This window comes from Lithobates pipiens, unplaced genomic scaffold, assembly GCF_037356315.1.
Source record: "Lithobates pipiens isolate NorthernLeopardFrog02 unplaced genomic scaffold, aLitPip1_a1.2 Scaffold_16, whole genome shotgun sequence".
In the NCBI taxonomy this organism is placed as follows: domain Eukaryota; kingdom Metazoa; phylum Chordata; class Amphibia; order Anura; family Ranidae; genus Lithobates; species Lithobates pipiens.
In genome coordinates, this window is record NW_027507748.1 from 115,983,306 (window position 1) to 116,005,493 (window position 22,188).

Consider the following 22,188-nt stretch of genomic DNA (forward strand, 5'->3'; position numbering starts at 1 on the left):
CCGACCCGCTCCGATCCGAAAAAGTGTAACGGAGGAAAAAGCTATTTTTCCATCCGTCTGCGGATCGGATCGGATGACGACGGGCACTGCGGTCCGTCGTCATCCGATCTCCCATAGGGGAGAGCGGCGCTGTGACAGGTCCGTCCCTGCACAGTGTGCAGAGACGGAACTGTCATCTCCCTGCTCAGCGGGGATCGGCGGAGTGATCCCCGCTGAGCAAACGGATATCCACGGGGCAGATCAGAACTGATCCGCCCCGTGTGAAAGGACCCTTAGATGTACAAAAACCAGGATACATCCATGCTGTGGCCAAACTGCAGTGCACCAGTGGGTCTTATTTGAATAACTATATTAAAATACTTAATATTTTCTTGTAGGTGTTCTGTTCCTAGCTTAAAATTATTCATCATGCTGGTACCTAATAGCACTAATAAAGGTAATGATTCTAAAGTCAGGCAAAGGAGGTTATGGGTACATATTGGGTAATCCATTAAGGGGGTTTTCTTCATAAAAAGTTAGGAATGTCTGTTAAATCAATGAAATCACTGCTGTATAAATATACATTTGTTTGCAGGTGTGACATACAGTACTGTCCAGCTATAGAAAACACCTTTGTCATCTAAATATGTGACTACGTGTTTTTAGGATATTTTATAAGTATTATTTCTTATACCACATGGTGATCTATAATGTTTTTCATATAGATAAAATGATTGCTGAGTGTTTTGTATTTAGGAATTTGTTGCGCCTATCACTGAGGTGTGAACTACATTGCCTAGTGCGCTGTGTTGTTGCTCCCTCTGGCAGTACAAGTATGAAGGTGATCAGCCAGGATAGATTAAACAGGAAGACCTGTAATTTGTTGTAAGAGGAGAAAATACGTGTACTGCTGTGTAATTTGGCAGATCAGTATGTCAGAGTACATACAACAGGCATTTGCATGTTTTCTATGATCTTTCTTGACAAAGCTATCAAACTTCGGTCCGTCTACCTGCAGGCAGGTCATAAAAAGAAGACCCAAGGTGCTTGTTAGAGTACTTATGAGGTGTCATAAAAAATGAGGGCAAGCAGTACTTAAGAAGTAGGCTGCCCTTTCAGGGAGTGGCTTGGAGAGGGAGTAGATAGTGGGGACATAAACTTAAATCTTTAAAAGCCAAGCCATAAGAGACATTCAACTCAAACCAATCACTAAGCTGTGGCTGAAGAGTGACTGCAGCTGCAATGAGTCTCATTGAATCAGACTACTCTGAGTATGAGCAAGATGTGGAAGATGAAGCAGATGGGACACCTGCCCAGTCTGTTGGGAAATTCCAGGGGACAACCACTGAGAGTGAAGTAGAAGAAGCCAAACCCAAGAAAAGGACAAGGCCAGTGAGGTCAAAGGCCAGGCGAGTAGCGGCCAATGTCAGAGAACGAAAAAGGATCCTGGACTACAACCAGGCATTTAATGCTTTGCGTCTGGCTGTTAAACATGACTTGAGTGGCAAGAGGTTGTCCAAAATATCAACCCTGAAGAGAGCCATTAACAGGATATCTACACTGTCCATGTTCTTACACTCCAGCCCTCCACAGAAGTCGAGCTGTAGTCACCCTGAATGCCACCTTCAATATAGTGGGCACAGACAGCCAGGGGTCAAAGACAGCAGCCCTCAGGACTTCTTGGTGCCACCACAGACACATCACGCTGTCTCTGCACATCCAAGCTATGAGGAGGCCACGCAACCTCAGCCATGTCCCTCTCCTTACACCAGACTATCACCTGAGGCCCCATACGTGCAGTGCTCTTATGGAAGCCCAACAGAGGACAGTCCCATGCCTGGCTTCCCATACTACACACATGGGAACTACAATATTGGTGTCAGGGGCAGCTACTATCAGAACCATATGGACAGTTTCACAGAACCAACTCCTGGACCATTTACTTGGCAGCTTGGATGCTTTCAAGGATCCTCATACCAACATTCTCTCTCCATGCACTGAGCAAAATACTGGTAACTTTATAAAACTATTTTGTGTTTATTCGGACAGTTTTGCAGACGCACAAATGAAAAGACAAGGTTTGATCTAAAGTACAATTTGCCAATGCAAAATAAAGTTCTGGACTAATTAACTCATATCAGATCTGCAAGTGAAAATACTGTAGGCAAAAATTCTGTGAACTGTTTAAACTCAGGGGTAAGACATTTGCAGACTGTGAATATATTGTAGTAATATTTAAATCTGAAGACAATGCACTCTAATTTTTCTTATTAAGGACTGAAATTCACTTTCATTCTAAGCACAAAATGGATTGCTATTTGATAACGCAAATATTTAATGTGTGTAAGACTGAACAGCTTTTCTCACTTAATACATTTTTTTAAATTAAGTGACATTTCATCAGGTAAACTATTACATTGCCTGAGCTTTGCCAACATAGACAGAACTATCACAAGGTTCATTCAATATAATGATTATGTGCAGTAACCCATAGTAACCTATAGCAATTGAACATGTAGTCATATTGGTGAAAAACTGCTGGATGGTTGCCAAGGGTTATTGCATTTTGCACATTACTTTTTACATTTATTATACTAATATTGCATTTGTGATATCCTATAAGTGTAAAATGGGGGTGTTGCCTACAGCTACAAACTAAATCATTGTCTCATTTTGTAACCTGTACGCACAAAAACTAACATTTTCTCTCTCTGGCTGCTATGGGCATCACCACCACTTTTCACTTCCCAGTTTTAAAAAGTAACATGATGGTAATGCTGTATGATTATGATTCCACTGCTACAGAATAGACCACCTGTTCTGAAAGCCATGTAGAGTTTGTTAACCTCGGAAAATACTAGTTACCTGGCTCTCATGTTGATCTGATTTCTTTATTACTCTAACAAAAAGTGTGCAGATCATTAGTTCTGACTTCACTGGCTGTATTCTTGTTCCAGGTCAATTGTTCCGAAAATATGGAAGATATATTATATGAATGATATATAATGTAGATGATATATGGATCCATATAATATGGCTGAAAATATGCAAGACGTAAGGCTATCATGACACCAGCCAACTAGCATTGCTAGAAGAAGGTCATCAATGGCTGTCCCCATATTTCTGTCAGCAAAGTTTTTCTTTAAATGATTTTGCCCAGCACAAACATCAATGTAGTGTATTTAAGATGGGATAGTTTATTTCTGTTGATTATTATTGCCATTATTTTACTTAAATCTAAAGTATGTATTTTGGAGGGTCAAACTGTGTGTAATATTCCCAGTCCTATAGTGGAATGTGAAGTTCTTTATGTCTGCACTGTACATCAATACCTGCAATACCTGTGCATGTTATGGATATAATTGAACTGCAAGACCAATTTGGTTTCCCATTACTCTTCCTGTTGTATTTAAATTTGTTTTTGGTGCTGCTCCCTGTTCCATACTTCAGGTCTCACAGGTCTCCCTTTTTTGACAACAAGAGAAAGTAAGCCATTATGTCAGGATTATCAGCCTGGGGCTTCTATTGTATTCCACTAGTATTCATGAGCACAGCATGTTTGAGGTTGTAGTTCAATGCTATCTATCACAGACAGGATAAGTGTGTGACCCATGGCAATATTGCCATTCAATCCATTTTCATGGTTGTAGTAGAAAAATGTCAGCTATAAGATGGTTTCTGTTGGCAAAACCTTCCATTTGTTTTGATGGGTTCCTTTAAAAATGTCCTTGTAATAGAGGCTTCTTTTAATTCATCTCATATGTGTTGTCACTACCAAAAAGTTACATTCTCTCACAATGCATTTTAGGAGCCCTCAACAGTTTATTTTTTTTTTCAGACATAGATATACCACATATGAATTTAGAAAAATTCAACAAAGTAAATTTTTTGTTATTTGAAAATAAAGATTTTATATTCTTTATACTTGGTTGTTTTTGTTTTTTTGTTTTTTTAACCAACAGCCACATTTACAGTATTAAAGATTAATTCCAGGTACGGCAATTTTTACATAGCTTGGATGACTGTAAGTATGCATATGCCATATGTGTGTCCTCCTGGAAATCACTGTAGGCATCGCTACTACAGTGATCTCCTCGATCTTCCAGGTCCTGTGGTGAGCAGCTGGCCTACTGTATTTTGAGTAAAGGAGGTCGCTCAATCGGCACAAGCACCATTTGGAGAAAACTTTGGGGTTGATTTACTAAAACTGGAGAGTGCAAAAGCTGGTGTGGCTCTGCATAGAAACCAGGTTTTATTGTCAAAGCGTAAATGAACAAGCTTAGTTTAGAAGCTGATTGGCTACAATGCACAGCTGTACCAGAATTTGCACTCTTCAGTTTTAGTAAATCAACCACACTGTATCCTTTTAATATATGCAAAGCATTCTCTGATTGGACGAAATTACATCACGCTCTCCACCTCATCCAATCAGAGAACACATTCCATTATTGAGAAAATATAAAGTGTTCTCTGAACGGTGCCCACCCTGAGCAGGCTACTTCCTGTGTTCAGTAGAAAACAATGCAGCCCCTGTAAGCTAGCAGCAATCACTGTAGTAGTGGTGCCCATTAAAGTGATCTCCAGCTTCCACAAGGATTAGCCAGGTACGGCACGTACTGTACATACTTACATGGTCCAGACTGGACAAATGTAACTATGTAAAAATTGCTATATCTCAAATTCATCTTTAAATAGGTTATTCACGTCACAAACCTGGGCATTTCAAACTGAGTATATAAGAAAAGAAAAATACAGAATCAGAGGCTATATGTAAATCCTGAGCCTGTACAACCTAGCTCTAATGCCTTTCTTATGGTCATTAAAAGGTACCTATCACATTAAAGCGGTTGTAAACCCTGGGGAAAAAAAAAGTAAGACAAAGGCATAATGAGCTAGTATGCATTATGAAATACTTACCTTAGAACAAAGCCCTCCAGTGGCGCCTGCACACTGTTGAGATGGCTGACATCTTTCCTGGTGTTTCTTCCGGGTTTGCAGGCTCCAATAGTGTGAGCCTCTGTTTACTGCTCTGAAGGTCCAACTCGGTAAGCCTGACCTTCAGAGCGCATACGCCGATTACATCATTGGCTTCATGCACTCTGAATATCTCCTAAACTGTGTAAGTTTAGAAGATTTTCACAGTACCTACAGGTACCTGTAGGTACAAATAAAAAATAAGACTTTACTTGCTCTTTAAAAGACACACCGTGTCCGCCACAATGTCACACCGTGTCCGCCACAATGTCGCAGTCACAATAAAAATCGCTGATCACCACCATTACTAGTAAAAAAATAAATAATAAAAAATTATTAATAAAAATGCCATAAAACTATCCCTATTTTGTAAACGCTATAATGTTTGCGCAAACCAATCAATAATCGCTTATTGCGATTTTTTTTTACCAAAAGTATGTAGAAGAATACGTATTGGCCTAAACTGAGGGAAAAAAATGTTTTTTTATATATTTTTGGGGGATATTTATTATAACAAAAAGTAAAAAATAATGTGTTTTTTTCAAAATTGTCGCTCTATTTTTGTTTATAGCACAAAAAATAAAAACCGCAGAGGTGATCAAATACCACCAAAAGAAAGCTCTATTTGTGGGAAAAAAAGGACGTCAATTTTGTTTGGGAGCCACGTCGCATGACCGTGCAATTGTCAGTTAAAGCGACGCCGTGCCGAATCGCAAAAAGGGGTCTGGTCTTTGACCAGCAAAATGGTCCGGTCTGTAAGTGGTTAAGTGGTTAAAGGTAACTTCTCAAACCGCTTTACAAAGACAAGGGAAACAAAACCACACAAAATACATACAGTAAAAAAGAAACAATTACTTGAAAGCTTGTATTAAGAAAAAAGTTTTTAGATTTGATTTGAATGAGTTTAGAGAGAGGTGATTTTCTGATATTCTTTGGAAGTGAATTCCAGAGTTCTGGGGAATAGCAGGAGAATGCTTTGTTTCCCCATCAAGTATAGATGAGTAGGGAGGAATATATATAACAATACACCAAAGCAAGCTAATTGGCACCTCCCATTCATACTAACAGGGCCGGTGCTACCACTAGGCGGATTAGGCAACCACCTAGGGCGCACTGCCGCCTAGGGCGCCCGACCGCTGGCTATTTTACTCTCGCACTGTCTGTCCTCCATAGAGCCATGTCAAGCAGCGCCACCAACCCCCGTCCCCCCTCCTCCCCGCTCTCCGCTCTACAGTACAGTGTTACCACACAGTAATCCCTCCTCTCTGCTCTTCTATCATATGAGCGACCAGCAAGTGTCACATGTCTGTCCAGCAAGGCAGCGCCCAGGGCGCTCTCTGATCGCTGTGTATCACAGTGTCACTGTCAGGCAGCAGCAGCCCCCCTTCCCCCCTCCCGCTCCCTCTCCGCTCTCCTTCTGACACTGTCAGACAGTCTGTGACATGTCATGTGACTGTCCCACCGTAGAGCACACAGCAACACTGTCCATTTCCTGTGTGTGTCCAGGCCAGCAGCACAGCCCCCCCTTGGCTCTCCCCCACACTCTCCTGGCCATCACTACTGGAGCGGAGTACATGGATGGAGGATGCATGATGGGAATTGGATATAGCATAGTGTGGCAGTGGCTCTCTGGGCTTGGGGACAGATATAGCTTGGGCTGGCTGGAACTGGAAGAGGCATCAGGCACTGCACTGACACAGAACAGAAGCAGCAGGCAGGTACACAGGCAGTACAGCAAAGTTGGTGCAACTGGAAGCTAGGAACAGGTGTTACTAGTGTTCTAAGTAAAAACTGTTGAGTTAATGAGATTGTATATGCGATGACAATGAAATGTAGTTTTAAAATGTGTGTGTATATGTATTATATTGACTGATCTGCTCTGCCAAATGTCCCACCCCCCAGGCTGCATTTGATGGTCACTGGCGAGGCTGTATTTGATGGGCACTGGCTGTATTTGATGGTCACTGGCGAGGCTGTATTTGATGGGCACTGGCTGTATTTGATGGTCGCTGGCGAGGCTGTATTTGATGGGCACTGGCTGTATTTGATGGGCGTTGGTGAGGCTGTATTTAATGGGCGCTGGCAAGGCTGTATTTGATGGGCACTGGGGAGGCTGTATTTGATGGTCTCTGGCGAGGCTGCATTTGATGGTCACTGGTGAGGCTGCTTTTGATGGTCGCTGGCGAGGCTGCATTAGATGGGCACTGGCGAGGCTGTATTTGATGTTTACTGGTGAGGCTGTATTTAATGGTCGCTGGTGAGGCTGCATTTGACGGGCGCTGGCGAGTCTGTATTTGATGGGCGCTGGCGAGTCTGTATTTGATGGTCGCTGGTGAGGCTGTATTTAATGGTCACTAGCAAGGCTGTATTTAATGGTCGCTGGTGAGGCTGCATTTGATGGTCACTGGCGAGGCTGTATTGGATGATCGCTGGCGAGGCTGTATTTGATGGTCGCTGGTGAGGCTGTATTTGATGGTCGCTGGTGAGGCTGTATTTGATGGTCGCTGGTGAGGCTGTATTTAATGGGCGCTGGCGAGGCTGCATTTGATGGGCGCTGGCGAGGCTGTATTTGATGGTTGCTGGTGAGGCTTTATTTGATGGTCGCTGGGGTGGCTGTATTTAATGGGCGCTGGCGAGGCTGTATTTGATGGTCACTGGTGAGGCTGTATTTAATGGGCTCTGGCGAGGCTGTATTTGATGGGTGCTGGTGAGGCTGTATTAAATGGGCGCTGGCGAGGCTGTATTTGATGGTCGCTGGTGAGGCTGTATTTAATGGGCTCTGTCGAGGCTGTATTTGATGGTCACTGGTGAGGCTGTATTTAATGGACGCTGGCGAGGCTGCATTTGATGGGCGCTGGTGAGGCTGTATTTGATGGTTGCTGGTGAGGCTTTATTTAATGGGCGCTGGTGAGGCTGTATTTAATGGGCGCTGGCGAGGTTGCATTTGATGGGGCGCTGGCGAGGCTGTATTTGATGGGCCCTGGTATGGCTGTATTTAATGGACACTGGCAAGGCTGTATTTAATGGTTGCTGGCAAGGCTGCATTTGATGGTTGATGGCGAGGCTGCATTTGATGGTCGCTGGCGAGGCTGTATTTAATGGGCGCTGGTGAGGCTGTATTTAATGGGCGCTGGTGAGGTTGCATTTGATGGGCGCTTGCGAGGCTGCATTTCATGGGCGCTGGCGAGGCTGCATTTGATGGTCGCTGGTGAGGCTGCATTTGATGGTCGCTGGCGAGGCTGCATTTGATGGTCGCTGGTGAGGCTGTATTTAATGGGCGCTGGCGAGGTTGCATTTGATGGGCGCTGGCGAGGCTGTATTTGATGGTCACTGGCGAGGCTGTATTTAATGGTCGCTGGCGAGGTTGCATTTGATAGGCGCTGGTGAGGCTGTATTTAATGGTCACTGGCAAGGCTGTATTTAATGGTCGCTGGCGAGGTTGCATTTAATGGGCACTGGCGAGGCTGCATTTGGTGGTCACTGGCGAGGCTGTATTTAATGGGCGCTGGCGAGGCTGTATTTAATGGGCGCTGGCGAGGCTGTATTTAATGGGCGCTGGCGAGGCTGCATTTGATGGGCGCTGGCGAGGCTGTATTTGATGGGTGCTGGTGAATTTGTATTTGATGGGCGCTGGTGAGGCTGTGGGGGGGGGGGGGGGGGGCGGCAAAATTTGGTTTCGCCTAGGGTGTCAAAAATCCTTGCACCAGCCCTGCATACTAAGCACGCTTCAACTGCCACTGCCTGTCCATTCTTGGGCACTGTTTAAGCTCATCCCTGACCTTCTCTCTGGCCAGTAGCACGGACCTCCATGTGAAGTGTACATTCACATAATGGCCATACAGTCATTATTCTCTATAGCAGTTTACAAGTCTTGGACATCCCGTTCACATGCTCCTGCATCTGAAGAGGTGATCAGAGATGAAATAAACACTGTCTGGGTATAGGTGGACTGCATTGTCTACATTTGAAGTTTGTAAGAAGCACATTTATGAGAGGGAATGAGGGATACTGGATGCCATATTTATATTAAAGCCTATATCTATCTAGCAAAACTTATATAAGTGTTGATTGAGTGCAGAAGATTTGAAATATTTATCAAGTATTTTTTCCTTTCTGTGACCATATTGGATAGTTTTTTCTCATATACTGTCCCTGTGACAACTGTGAATTGGAATGCCACGGACTGTGGAAAATGTTTGCATTTCATTTGGAAAACAAAGTCCCGAAGTCTGGAGGAAGAGTGGAGAGGCACAGAATCCAAGTTGCATGAGGCCCAGTGTGAAGTTTCCACAGTTAGTGATTTGGGGAGCCATGTCATCTGCTGGTGTTGGTCTTCTGTGTTTTATCAAGTCCAAAGTCAGCACAGCCCTCTACCAGGAAATTCTAGAGCACTTCATGATTCCCTTTGTTGACCAGCTTTATGGAGATGCCAATTTCACTTTCCAGCAGGCCTTTGCACCTGCCCACACTGACAAAAGTACCAGTACCTGGTTTAATGATCATAGAATCACTGTGCTTTATTGGCCAGCAAACTCGCCTGACCTAGACCCCATAGAGAATCTGTGGGGTTTTGTCAAGAGGAAATATATGGGGAAGGTTTGGGACTTATATGAAGCATGCAGCCAGGGAGAGGACACGACAAATGTGTGTCTGGTGGGTAATTAGTAAAATAGAACTATAAATGTTACATAATAGCATGATGCATGACAAGGATGTAAAATACATAAGATTTATTTCATACAGAATATATAGTAGCATAATAATATAGTAACATAGTGACATATTGGTTCATATTGTGAACATTAATAAAAACACCAAACTCATTGTTGTGTGTCCGCACAATATAAAAACATAATCTTGCATAAATTGGTACACCAGTAAAGCGTAGTCAGTATAATATTAGTAATAATCTTAAAATATAAACAAGGGGAGCATCTAATAGCTTGATGCATTTTATGCCTGACAACGCTTTAATGGAGTGTACCAATTTAATCAAGATTATGTTTTCATTTTGTGGAGATACACAACAATGAGTTTGGTGTTTTTATTAATGTTTACAATATGGACCAATATGCTACCATGTTACTATATTATTATGCTACTATATATTCTATATGAAATGAATTTTATATATTTTACTTCCTCGTCATGCATTATGCTATTACTGTATGTAACATTTATAGTTCTATTTAATAATTACCCACCAGACACACTTTTGTCGTGTCATCTCCCTGGCTGCATGCTTCATATCAAGTCCCAAATCTTCACCCTATTTTTCATGTAACAGGGATGGAGGCATTTGTTCAACTATGTTCGATGCCTCATATAAAGTACCAACCCCTTCTTCCTTTTTCATTGTCAAGAGAAGATGAGAGACACCAGATCCAACACTGCAAACAAGCTAAAGGCCAATTTCAAAGCAACCTGGGCTTTCATAACACCTCAGCAGTGCCACAGGGTGATCGCCTCCATGCTACGCCACATTGATGCAGTAATTCATGCAAAAGGAGCCCCTCTTAGCTCTCTCTCTCCTCACTGGACAGGGAGGCAGCAGCATGACCCATTGGGTCCTGCTGCTGTTAAGTGCATACTATACTGTGCATGGACATACTTTTCAGTAAGCCAACATTTCTGTATTACAAAATCCTTATTTTTATTGGTCTTATGTAATATTCTAGTTTTCTGAGATACTGAAATTTGGGTTTTTCACTAGCTGTAAGCAATAATCATCAAAATTAAAAGAAAGAAAGGCTTGAAATATATCACTCTGTGTGTAACACATCTATATAAAATATATGAGGTTCACTTTATGAATTGAATTACTAAAATAAATTAACTTTTTGATGATATTCAAATTTTATGAGATGCATCTGTATAATCCAATTTTTGGTAAAATATGAAAGACGATGTTACGCCGAGTAAATAGATACCAAACATGTCATTCGTTAAAATCCAAAACACAAGTGCAGTGGTGACAAACAATGTACAGGTTACTGCTTTAGATAGATATAGATAGTTATACAGGAGATCTGGTGCTAGAATTACTGCCCATGATCTGGCATTCATATTGATACCTGATGTGTGTGACGATTGCCATTTGCACGTGTGTGTGGGACCGACGTGGGCATTTTCTAGGATTGCTTTTACAAGGGAGCCGACCGTTGGCTCTAAAAAACGGTACCAGGATGATGCCTGCAGCTGCAGGCATCATCCCGGTATAAACACTTCACATCTAGAGACTTACATGTATGACGCTGGTCAGCACGTAGTTAAATATATCAAATGAACCATTCAACAAATATGTCTTCAATACACATTCCTGTACATAATCTTTATGGTGCCCCTCAGTTATAAGAGAAGTATGGGGTTTGAGGTTTTTGCAGATTTATACTTACCTAGGTGAATGTAGCATTGGTCTGATATTGCATTTGTCCCCCACCAGCTCTAATACTGAGAACCGAGCGATCTAACATCGCAGATTGTTTGGTTCTCCCGGCTCCTTAAGCAGAGAGCTGGTGACTGCCAGTCACCACTGTCTGCTCTGACCCCTCCTCGCTCACTGGAGCGCTGGGCTGTGGAGGGGGCGGGAGTGTCCAGCTCAGGCTCTCACAGGCTCGCTGAGAGGCTGAGCCAGGTCCAGGCATGTGGACCAGCTGTGTGACATCATCAGACAGTGCACTTCAACCCACTGTCTGCTGAAAATGGGTCACAGGAGTCCAAAACGAACTCCACTCCTGTGATCCACAGGAGAAGTACAGCCAAATGAGCTTTCGCTGTACTTCTCCTTTAATATACTGGTTCCCCCTGATTGCCTCTTGAGACAGTTATACCTTAAATAGGTGAGAAAATCCTTAAAGTCCTTTGGCCAAAGAGTCCATACCCTCTGGGCTCCCACAAAGGGTGGTTAGTTGTTCTAAAAGGCAAAAGGTTTTTACTTTAATCCATTCTCTACATTGAGGAAAAAAAACTTCTGCATATATGCAACCCCCCCCCCATCTACTTACCTGAGCCTGACCTCAATCCAGCATTGTAACTGAGAGCAGCGACCCTCTTAGCTCTGTCTCTCCTCACTGGACAGGGAGGCAGCAGCATGATCCATTGGGTCCTGCTGCTGTCAATCACAAGGACGCATACTTACATGTCCTCATATGCGTCTGGCATCAGAGGTTTCTACGATTTGCGGTCGGGGATGTGCACTATCAATTTGTAGCTCTCCCTTTTGACCTAGCGACGGCCCAAAGAGAGCGGAGACTGCAAGCTAGGCCTTCTCGTCCAACATCAGTGCCTGACCTCACAAATGTGCTTCTTGAAGAATGGTTAAATATTCCCATAGATACACTCCTAAACCTTGTGGACAGCCTTCCCAGAAGAGTTGAAGCTGTTATAGCTGCAACGGGTGGGCCAACCCAATATTGAACCCTACGGACTATGACTGGGATGAAAGGAAAGTGAAGTAGATATGGCGCTGTTCTGTTGATTTATGCAACTTAGAAATTACAATTTGACACGTTATGTGTTAAACTAATATAATTCAATTGAAAAAGTGATGTAGCCCTAATCAGAGTGTACGATATTCCACCAATATTAACAAATTCATACTAACCATACACAAGTGCTCAAAAAGCAATTATTATGCTATGTGCAATTGATAATATTGTAAGCAATCACCTGCCTTGAAGAAAATAAAAAAGTGACAATAGTGAAAATATATAAATGTATAAATAAATGAGTTTAAAAATAATAATCAATCCCAAAAAATTATGGAAAAAAAAAATTCAAAATGATAAATGTGTCCAAACAAAATGAATGAAGCCACAATAAAACAAGAAAAAAATGGAAGAACTGCAGTCCAATTATTCCACGCTAAAGTTCAAAAATTGGTGTTCAATTAGGTGCTTTTGTGCCAGTGAGAAATAACGCTGACCTAGTTCACTTTTCAAAAGGTGATCCCAGCATTCATGTCTTATCCGTGCTCCTATTGTGGCTGCACTCGCCAGAATTTTCTTCCCCTCCTGGGGTATAAGACATTCACAGTATTTGCCACTGTGTAGCACTCTAAAGGCTGGCAGGTCCATGATAGTCTGACAGTGCTTCCATCATATACCATATACCATGTAAAGGAGAGAGGGATCCCAATAGTGTAATACTTATCCAGTGCAGGCGGACACTCTCCTTGCCCTACATCTGCCATAGCAACCCTCCCAGCACTTGGACAAGCCCGGCCGAGACTGGGATGCCATTAAAGTTCATGTGCGTATAAAGGCAGGCATCCCAATACTTTTGGTAATATAGTGTATATGTGATTGAGCCTGCTGCATATTGGGTAGCGTGCCCCTCCTGTGACTGTTGGATAACTGTAACCGGTATCATGTGATCGCTATGATTGGTGACAATGTAAATAACTAGCCATGAATGGCTTTACATTCACAGTCACAACCCTGGTTTCTTGGCACATGGATGCACATGCAATCTGAGACTCCTGTTCCTACATCTGTAAGGCTCTGTTCACACCTAGGCGTTTCGTTTTCAGGCAGAAAGTTGTGCAATTTTTGCTGCAATTTTGTACAGGTCACCAATTTAAAAAGCAGAAAATGCCTGCAATCTGCCAAAGAAGAAGATCCTATACTTTTTTAAGTGATGGGCGTTTTGTTTTAGGTGACAGAATGCTCAGATGTGAACAGGGGCTATTGAAATGAATGGGATTTGTCTTGTTGGACGTTTTTAGAGCTGGGCTTACAGCAGAAAAACACCTAGATGTGAACAGAGCCTAATATTGCATACACACGATCCGGCAGACTTGGTTCGGCGGACCAGAGTCCGTCGGACAATTCAATCTTGTGTGGTCTCCAGCGAACCTTTTTTTCCTCAAAGTCTGGCATGTTTTAAATCTTCCCGCCAAAAGTCCCCAGTTCCTGTCTGTCTGGAAGTCCGCTCGTCTGTATGCTGATCCAACTACGACGCAACAGCAACTACAGCACCTGCCAGCGAGAATGTTTCCAGCTTGATCCTATCGCGCTGGTTCCCGGCTACAGGGTACTGTACACCAGGCCCTTAGGTCTAGTATGGATTTTAAGATTTTAAGGGGAACCCCCTATGCTGCAGAGCACCTCCCTTCCCCAAACCACCCACCCCCTCATGTTGAGGGCATGCGGCCTGGTACGGTTCAGGAGGGGGCGCTCGCTCGTCCCCACCCTCTTTCCTGACCGGCTGGGCTGCATGCTCGGATAAGGGTTTGGTATGGACTTTGGGGGGACCCCCACGCCATTTTTTTCGGTGTAGGGGGGTTACCCTTAAAATCCATACCAGGCGATGGGGCTCTCAAGGTGTCAATCTCGCCGATGAAAGCGGCGAGATTGACTTCCTTCCCTAGTCCTGTCGTACCTGGAGTCGCGTTCAAAATGAACGGACTTTTAGTCTGTGTGTGTGCAAGTCCACTCGTTCGGAAAGTCCGGCGGACCTCCGCTGCAAAGTCCGGCGGATTGTCCACCAGACCAAGTCCGATCATGTGTACGGGGCATACAGTCCACCAGACTTAGAATTTTATAGCTTTTTCTACAGCATCAGAGTTAGCTTCATGAGTTAACCACTGTCAACATCCTCTTTGGGGAGACTCACCATCACCATTGTTACCAGGACAGAAAGTGATGGGTAATCCAAAATCCAATATTTGTGGACGTGAGGAATATCTTTCAATGGGTACACCTGTTTTAGTGACAACCATCAAAAGTGGTGAGACTTTTATAAATTTCATGTCATGTTCCTTAGACAGTAAAGGGAAATATCTGCAGTGGGGACAATGACAGCAATAAATAATGTGAATGACAGAAGTTATAATAGTTCCCCAGTCCATCAAAAATGAAAGTTCCACTTTAATAACATAATAAAGATTAAATAGATTAGTCATATTCTCAAAACAATGGCAATGTATTAAAGACACTTTAACAAATAGGTAACATTGAGTGGCAATATTTTAGTATGATTTCCCTCTGGCTAATTCTCTAACAGCTGAATAACAATAAGGGAAGCAAAACAAAAGCACTTAGAGTACCTATTGCAAGCCTTTGTTTCATCTGTTAAACTTTGATTGGTTAACTCCAACTTTTAATTAGCAATATCACTATTTTTCCCCAGGACTCAGTAATAAGTCATTATGGAATCTTGATCCTTCAGTCTTCTGACTCTATTTTGCTACTATTAAAATCTATCTATTGCCAAAAAGTTTTAGATGGGGTTTAAAAGAGGAACTCTGGCTGCAATACTTACTGTACGCCATTGTACACACGGTCGGACATTCCGAGGGAAAATGTCCGATCGGACCGTGTTGTCGGATAATCCGACTGTGTGTGGGCTCCATCGGACTGTTTCCGTCGGAATATCCGACGGACAAAATTTTAGAGCTGGGCTATAAAACTTTCTGACAACATGACCCGATCGGACTCTGATTGTGTGTAGAGAATTCCGATTGGACAAAGTGCCACGCATGCTCAGATCAAAATCCTAGACCAAAGCTATTGGCTACTAGCCTGAATGTAGTCCCGTCGTAATGAAATAACGTCATCACATTCTGACCGATCAGATTTTCAGACAACTTTGTCCGACCATGTGTATGCAACACAAGTTTCTGCCAAAATCCAATGGATTTTGTTGTCGGAATGTCCGACCATGTGTACAAGGGCTACCTCTTGCTCAGCGCTATCCCCAGCAGTAATTCCTTTCAACCACTAGATGTCCTCTGTCTTCCAAGTTGAATGACACCTAGCTTCATTCAACCCAGAAGACTGAGGACTTCCTGTAAATGTAGGGAGTCATGGAACCGTCCCCTGGGGGACTCATTCAATGGACTTGAATTTTTTAAAAGAACTTGGCAACAGCAGGCCACAAGACTGGATTGTATTAGGTGACATTAACATTTGCTACAATAAAAGACACAACAGAGTAGTAAATAGGTGAATAACATTAAAACAAAAAAGATAGCATAAATTTAGCAGTAAGACATGTTTATGCAGCATTGTAAATTATAATCTTTGTGACGTGTATACATTTGCATATTATTTTCAAAATAAGCATTTTCTTGCATCATTAATGGACACTTATACCAGCAAATATGTGTAAGGCCAGCTCAGTGTACAGACACTGTAATTACTCATAGGTGCTGCTAAGAACATCCGGATGGACAAGGCAGTTATAGCAACTCACGTGAAGTCTGCCTGCAAGCAAAAGATGTGACTCATCTCAAATGGAAAATATGACATGTACCTATACGCTTCAAGGTATGTTAGACGTTAAGGGTAGCTATATGTAGGCCAATAATTGTAGGCAATGTGATAGCTTTAAGAATTGATTTGAACAATTATGAGACTATCAAACTGTTAAGAAGTTAACATCAGAGGGGCTCTTCCTTGCACACAATAATGAAAATCTTTCTGATTACTACCGTAATTGTTCCCTTTTCTATAGAGCATTGCAGCAAACCCTGGTGTGCCAGTGATGTGAGCAAGGCGGTAAGGGGTGTCTCTTCTCTTTACCTGTTGCATTTGGTTAGGCAGCAGTTCATCTATGATCACTTAACCAAGGACACATGTAATATGATTAAACTTATACGACAAATCAAGTGTATTGTTGTGGGTGTTGCAATTTACAATAAATCAGTCAATAGGGTGAAAACTGGCTTGTGATACATTGATTTGTAATAGGAAATGCTATTTTTAATATAACCATTTGTGAGCAGGGCCAGATTAAGAACATCATGGTCCTAGTGCTGAGGATTTTGGTGGGGCCTTTTATAAAAAAAAAAAAAAATGCAAACGATTTTTTGTTATAACAAATTAAATTAAAGAAAGAGAGGGAGGATGCGAGAGAGAGAAAGAGAGCGTGAGAAAGGGGATGAAGGAGGTGTGAGGGGTAAGGGAGGGAGGATGAGAGAGAAAGGGGAGGACAAGAGAAAGAGGATGCACATGAGCATGTGTGGGAATGACATCAATGCAGTCTGGCCAAGGCAAGTGACCGAAGGCACAAAACCCAGAAGGAAGACCGGGTGAAGATGGAAGTGCCCGGGCCCCGCCGGATTGATCACAGTACAGCACTGGAGGGCTCAGTCTGACAATTTAAAAGGACCCTAATGTGCTAATATGCTGTGCATACTTACTTGTACATTATGGCATAACCTACCCCAGGGCCTCTAAAAAGTAGTAATGTTAGAAAAGTTTACTACCGCTTTAATATCACAGGAGCCTCTCATGGGGCCCCCTACTGACCCTGTGGCCCTTGGGCAGTGCCTAAGTACATAGTTGTTAACATTTCAAAAATATTTTCAGGGACGCTTTTTTTACAAGTGCTATATTTAGAGTAGCTGACATCCCCTATGTTCCTCTATACATCACAATAGTAATTACAAAATTAAATAAGTACTAATAATGGGGCAGAACAAATATGAGGATTGTGAGATTTACTTTAGTTGAACTAACAAAAGTGTGCCCATTCTAGAGCTGGTAACATTGAGGATATTCAGTATAATTTTAAAGAACAGGTTTTGTGGGTAAGAGGCATAGGGGAGGAGTATGGATGGTATAAAAGTGGGAAGTATGTGCAGGTGAGGGAGATGAAATGTGGAGGGTCTAACAGTGGGCACTATGTACATGAGAGGAGTGCAGAGGGTATGGCAGAAGGCACTATGTACAGGAGAGGAGTGTGAATGGTATGACAGTGGTCAGTATGCACAGCAGAGGAGTGTAGAGGGTATGACAATGGGCACTATGTATAAGAGAAGAGTGTGGAGGGTATGACAGTGAGCAATATGTACAGGAGTGTGGAGGGTATGACAGTGGGCAGTAATTACAGGAGAAGAGTGTGGAGGGAGGATATGACGGTGGGCACTATGTATAGGAGAGGAGAATGGAGGGTATGACAGTGAGTAGTATGTACAGGAGAGGAGTGTGGAGGGTATGACAGTGGGCACTATGTATGGGAGAGAAGTGTGGAGGGTATGACAGTGGGCACTATGTATAAGAGAGAAGTGTGGAGGGTATGACAGTGGGCATTATGTATAGGAGAGGAGTATGGAGGGTATGACAGTGAGTAGTATGCACAGGAGAAGAGTGTGGAGGGTATGACAGTGGGCACTATGTATAGGAGAGAAGTGTTGGAGGTATGACAGTGGGAACTATGTATAGGAGAGGAGTGTGGAGGGTATGACAGTGAGTAGTATGTACAGGAGAGGAGTGTGGAGGGTATGACGGTGGGCACTATGTATAGGAGAGAAGTGTGGAGGCTACGACAGTGGGCACTATGTACAGGAGAGAAGTGTATGACAGCGGGCACTATGTACAGGAGAGGATTGTGTAGCATATGACAGTGGGCGTTATGTATAGGAGAGAAGTGTGGAGGGTATGACATTGAGCAGTATGTACAGAAGAGAAGTTTGGAGAGTATGACAGTGGGCACTATGTATAGGAGAGACGTGTGGAGAGTATGACAGTGGGCACTATGTATAGGAGAGAAGTGTGGAGAGTATGACAGTGGACACTATGTATAGGAGAGGAAGATGAAGTAATCTGGGAAAAATGTAAAGGTTTGTGGAAGGATGTTTAGGGACTGCGTAGTGGTTAAGCGGGCCATACATGGATTGAAATTACACCAATTAAGCAGAGACTAGCCATAGTCGATCTATGCATGGGCTAGCTGGTTTTACACAAGTCAACCTATTAACCGACTTGAGTACAACCAGCCTGTCAGGTTTTACCCAAAACAATCAGTGCTGCCAGCTATAGTTAGCAACACTAATCATTGTATTCACTGGCAGAACACAATAACAGTGATTGTCCCATTCACAGGTCAGCAGGTGAGAGGGTGAGTGGGGACAGGCTGGGGAGAGATACTAGTCAGTCTATGGGTAGGCACTGGTTAGTATCAGAGCCAGATACACACAGGTTACATACGCCACGATTGTTAGAGCGAGAGCAATAATTCTAGCACTAGACCTCCTCTGTAACTCTAAACATATAACCTGTAAAAAAAATGTAAAGCATCGCTTAGTACACAACAAAAAATCGTCCTAACTTTAGTGTTTTTTTTTATAAATGAAGCAGTTTCTTTCCCAAAAAAAGTTTGAAAAATTGCTGAGCAAATATCGTGTAACATAAAAAGTTGCAAAGAAATTTTATTCCATAGGGTGTCTGCTAAAACAATATATAATGCTTGAGGGTTCTGAGTAATTTTCTAGCATAAAAAAAAGATGATTTTTACATGTAGGAGAGAAGTCTCAGAATGGGCCTGGGTGGCAAGGGGTTAATTATCATAAGTAATATACAAATAATTATTATAAGCACTGTGAGTTCATCCTCTCAGTCTGCTGCAGAGTGTGCCAGCTTGTATTTAAACTGGCTGCTCTGTATGTAGCTTCTGACAGGCTGTGCAAGCAGCCCTGTATCTCCGGAACCATAGATTATAGCAGCCCCATATTTTACCAGTGCTGGAGTGGGTCTTTAGCTACCTACCCCCCAAATGTGGGGTCTCTGTGACTCCTGATCACTGAGCTACAATCCTCGAAGTCTATCTTTTTTTTTTTTTTTTGGGGGCAAATTGGCCTATCTTGAGAAAAGAGCCTGGAGCTGCAGCTCCAATAGCCCCTATGTTAATCCGGCCCTGTTTGTGAGTATAACACATTTATTCATTTTGCTAAGTGTAGTCTGCTCTGTGCTATTGCATTTGCTGTTATTCCCAACTGGACTCTGCAGTACTCAATGGGAGGAATATACAGGTGGAACTTGTTTTTGAGTGATTTCTTCTCACTACCTGTTCTGTCTGTTTATTAAGTGAAGGAAAAATTTAGACACAGGGAAACTGTTCCCTACTACGTCCAAAATTAAAAGGTTTTGGCATTAGATATATTTTAGGGGAGGGTTAATGTGAGCATAAGAGCTAGGATTTTAGGTTTGGGATTTGGGATTCAAAATCCAATAAGGGGTCTTAGGTTAAAGTGGGAGTCCCCCGGGAGTTCCGCCGTTTTTTTTTTTTTAAAAGCCAGCAGCTACAAATACTGCAGCTGCTGACTTTTAAAATAAGGACACTTACCCGCCCAGCGCGCCCGCGATGTCGGAACCCGAAGCCGATCTCTCGATCGTCTCTCGGGTGCTGCCGCCACCATCTTGGGTATGGGAATCAGGAAGTGGAGCCTTTCGGCTTCATTTCCCGGTTCCCTACTGCGCATGCGCGAGTCGCGCTGCGCAATAAGGATGGTCCCGCTGTCTCTGGGATCCGTGTGTTTCCCAGCAGGCAGCGGGGGACTTTCGGAAAGGGGCGTAGATTCTGCAGAATCTACGCCCCTTTCCGCAGATAGCTATGCCGGAAGTGGGTGCAGATACCTGTACTGCACAGGTACCTGCACCCCCCTCCCCCCTGAAAGGTGCCAATTGTGGCGCCGGAGGGGGGGGGGAATCCAATGAGCGGAAGGTCCACTTTAGGGTGGACCTCCGGTTTAAGGTGACCAGATTTTTAAAATGACATACTTTTTTTATTAGCAGCAATCAGCGACTCATAGCGGGACTGCAATATTGCGGTGGACAAATCGGACACTAATGCAGAGTAAACACGTTTTCCTGTCAGAATAAACTCCGAAGGTTTTTCCGACGGCGTTCTGACGGAGTTCCACTAAAACTGTCTTGACTACACACGATCACACCAAAGTCCGACCGTCTAGAACGTGGTGATGTACAACACATAGGACGGGACTAGAAAAAGGAAATTCAATAGCCAGTAGCCAATAGCTTCCGTCTCGTACTGGTTTCAGAGCATGCTTTGTTTTTGGTCTGTTGGAACAGCATACAGACGAGCGGTAAATGGTTCCATCGGAAATATTTACAACATGTTCTATTTCTAGGTCCGTCAAAATAAAAAAAAATAAAAAGTCCAATGAGGCACACACGATCAGAATATGCGATGAAAAGATTCCATCTGACTTTTTCTGTCGGACATTCCGCTGGTGTGTACACAGCATTAGTGACACTTTTGATACTTTGTGGAAACCAGTGACACTAATACAGTGATCAGTGCTAAAAATATGTACAGTCACTGTACTAATGACACTGGCTGGGAAGGGGATAACATCTAGGGCAATCAATGGGTTAAATATGTGCCTAACAATTGTTTTCTCACTGTGGGGGAGGTGCTTTTACTAAGGGAAGACATAGATCTTCCACACTGACAGAATGGCGAACTGCCTTGTTTACATAGGCAGACCACTAGGCGAGTCTGTCGGATCCGCTGATTGGCTCTGATACCCAGAAATGCAGGATCACGTATATACGTGATCCTGCGCAGCACAACCACCCTGTAGCAGTAAATCTGCTATCAGGCGACTGGTTAAGATCATCAGCATTATGATAACTCACAGGCAACAGGCACTCTATCATGGCTCTGACTGGCTCTGTCACAGTGCATTAGATAACATGGCTGCTGGATGCTGATTTTGTTAACTTATGACCAATAAGTGCCTGCTGCCTGTGAGTTCTGATACCATCCATTATGCCAGAGAGACAGACAGAGTTCAATGTAGTCTATTCACAGACACCCCCAAAGCACCCCTTTGTTGAAGCATTGAAGGCACTGGCAGCCCCACCATTGGATCTGCTTCCCCTCTATTCCTGCTGCTGGACATCAGCAGCTGAGCTCAGCTGCCTCTCTCTGCCCGTCGCCGCCTCCGCCGGCCTCACAGCCTCTCAGTTCTCACTCTCCGGGCCCCGGCTACTACTGGGTGGGGAGCGGAGGAAAATGACTCTGCCGGGGAAGGCAAGGAGATGAGCAGGCAGGCAGGTGGCTGGGATTTGAGCCAAGGCAGAATAACATGTGAGCAGAGCTGAATGGGCATGTGCTGGAAACTGAAGAAATAGACCATCCGCTCTGACCAGCACATCATCATCAGAAAGGGACACAGATAATGGAAAAATTCACCCCCCTAAGCTAGTAGGAGCGGGGGGTGTGTAATTCAGATATTTTTTTTATTCTGCACTGACTGTCTTTGAAAATTGCCCCAGCTCCTGTTGAAGTCAAATCCGGGGACAAAACCGGGGACAGACTTGGTCCGGGGACAGGGTCCTCAATCTGGGGACTGTCCCCTGAAATCGGGGACATCTGGTCACCCTTTCTTAGGTCCCAAAATGTACAAATAGTACACTAGCAAACAACCAACTAAAGTAACATATAACATTACAGATTAGCATAGTACAATCAGTAGGATACAAG

At 43.4% G+C, this 22,188-nt stretch overlaps 1 protein-coding gene across 1 annotated transcript; it reads left to right on the forward strand.

Annotated features, from left to right (window-relative positions):
• Positions 1-1,175: 1,175 nt before the first annotated feature.
• Positions 1,176-3,903, forward strand: BHLHA9 (basic helix-loop-helix family member a9). The gene has a single exon (XM_077480326.1). The coding sequence runs from the start codon at positions 1,222-1,224 to the stop codon at positions 1,978-1,980; it is 759 nt and encodes a 252-aa protein (XP_077336452.1). The 5' UTR covers positions 1,176-1,221; the 3' UTR covers positions 1,981-3,903.
• Positions 3,904-22,188: the final 18,285 nt, after the last annotated feature.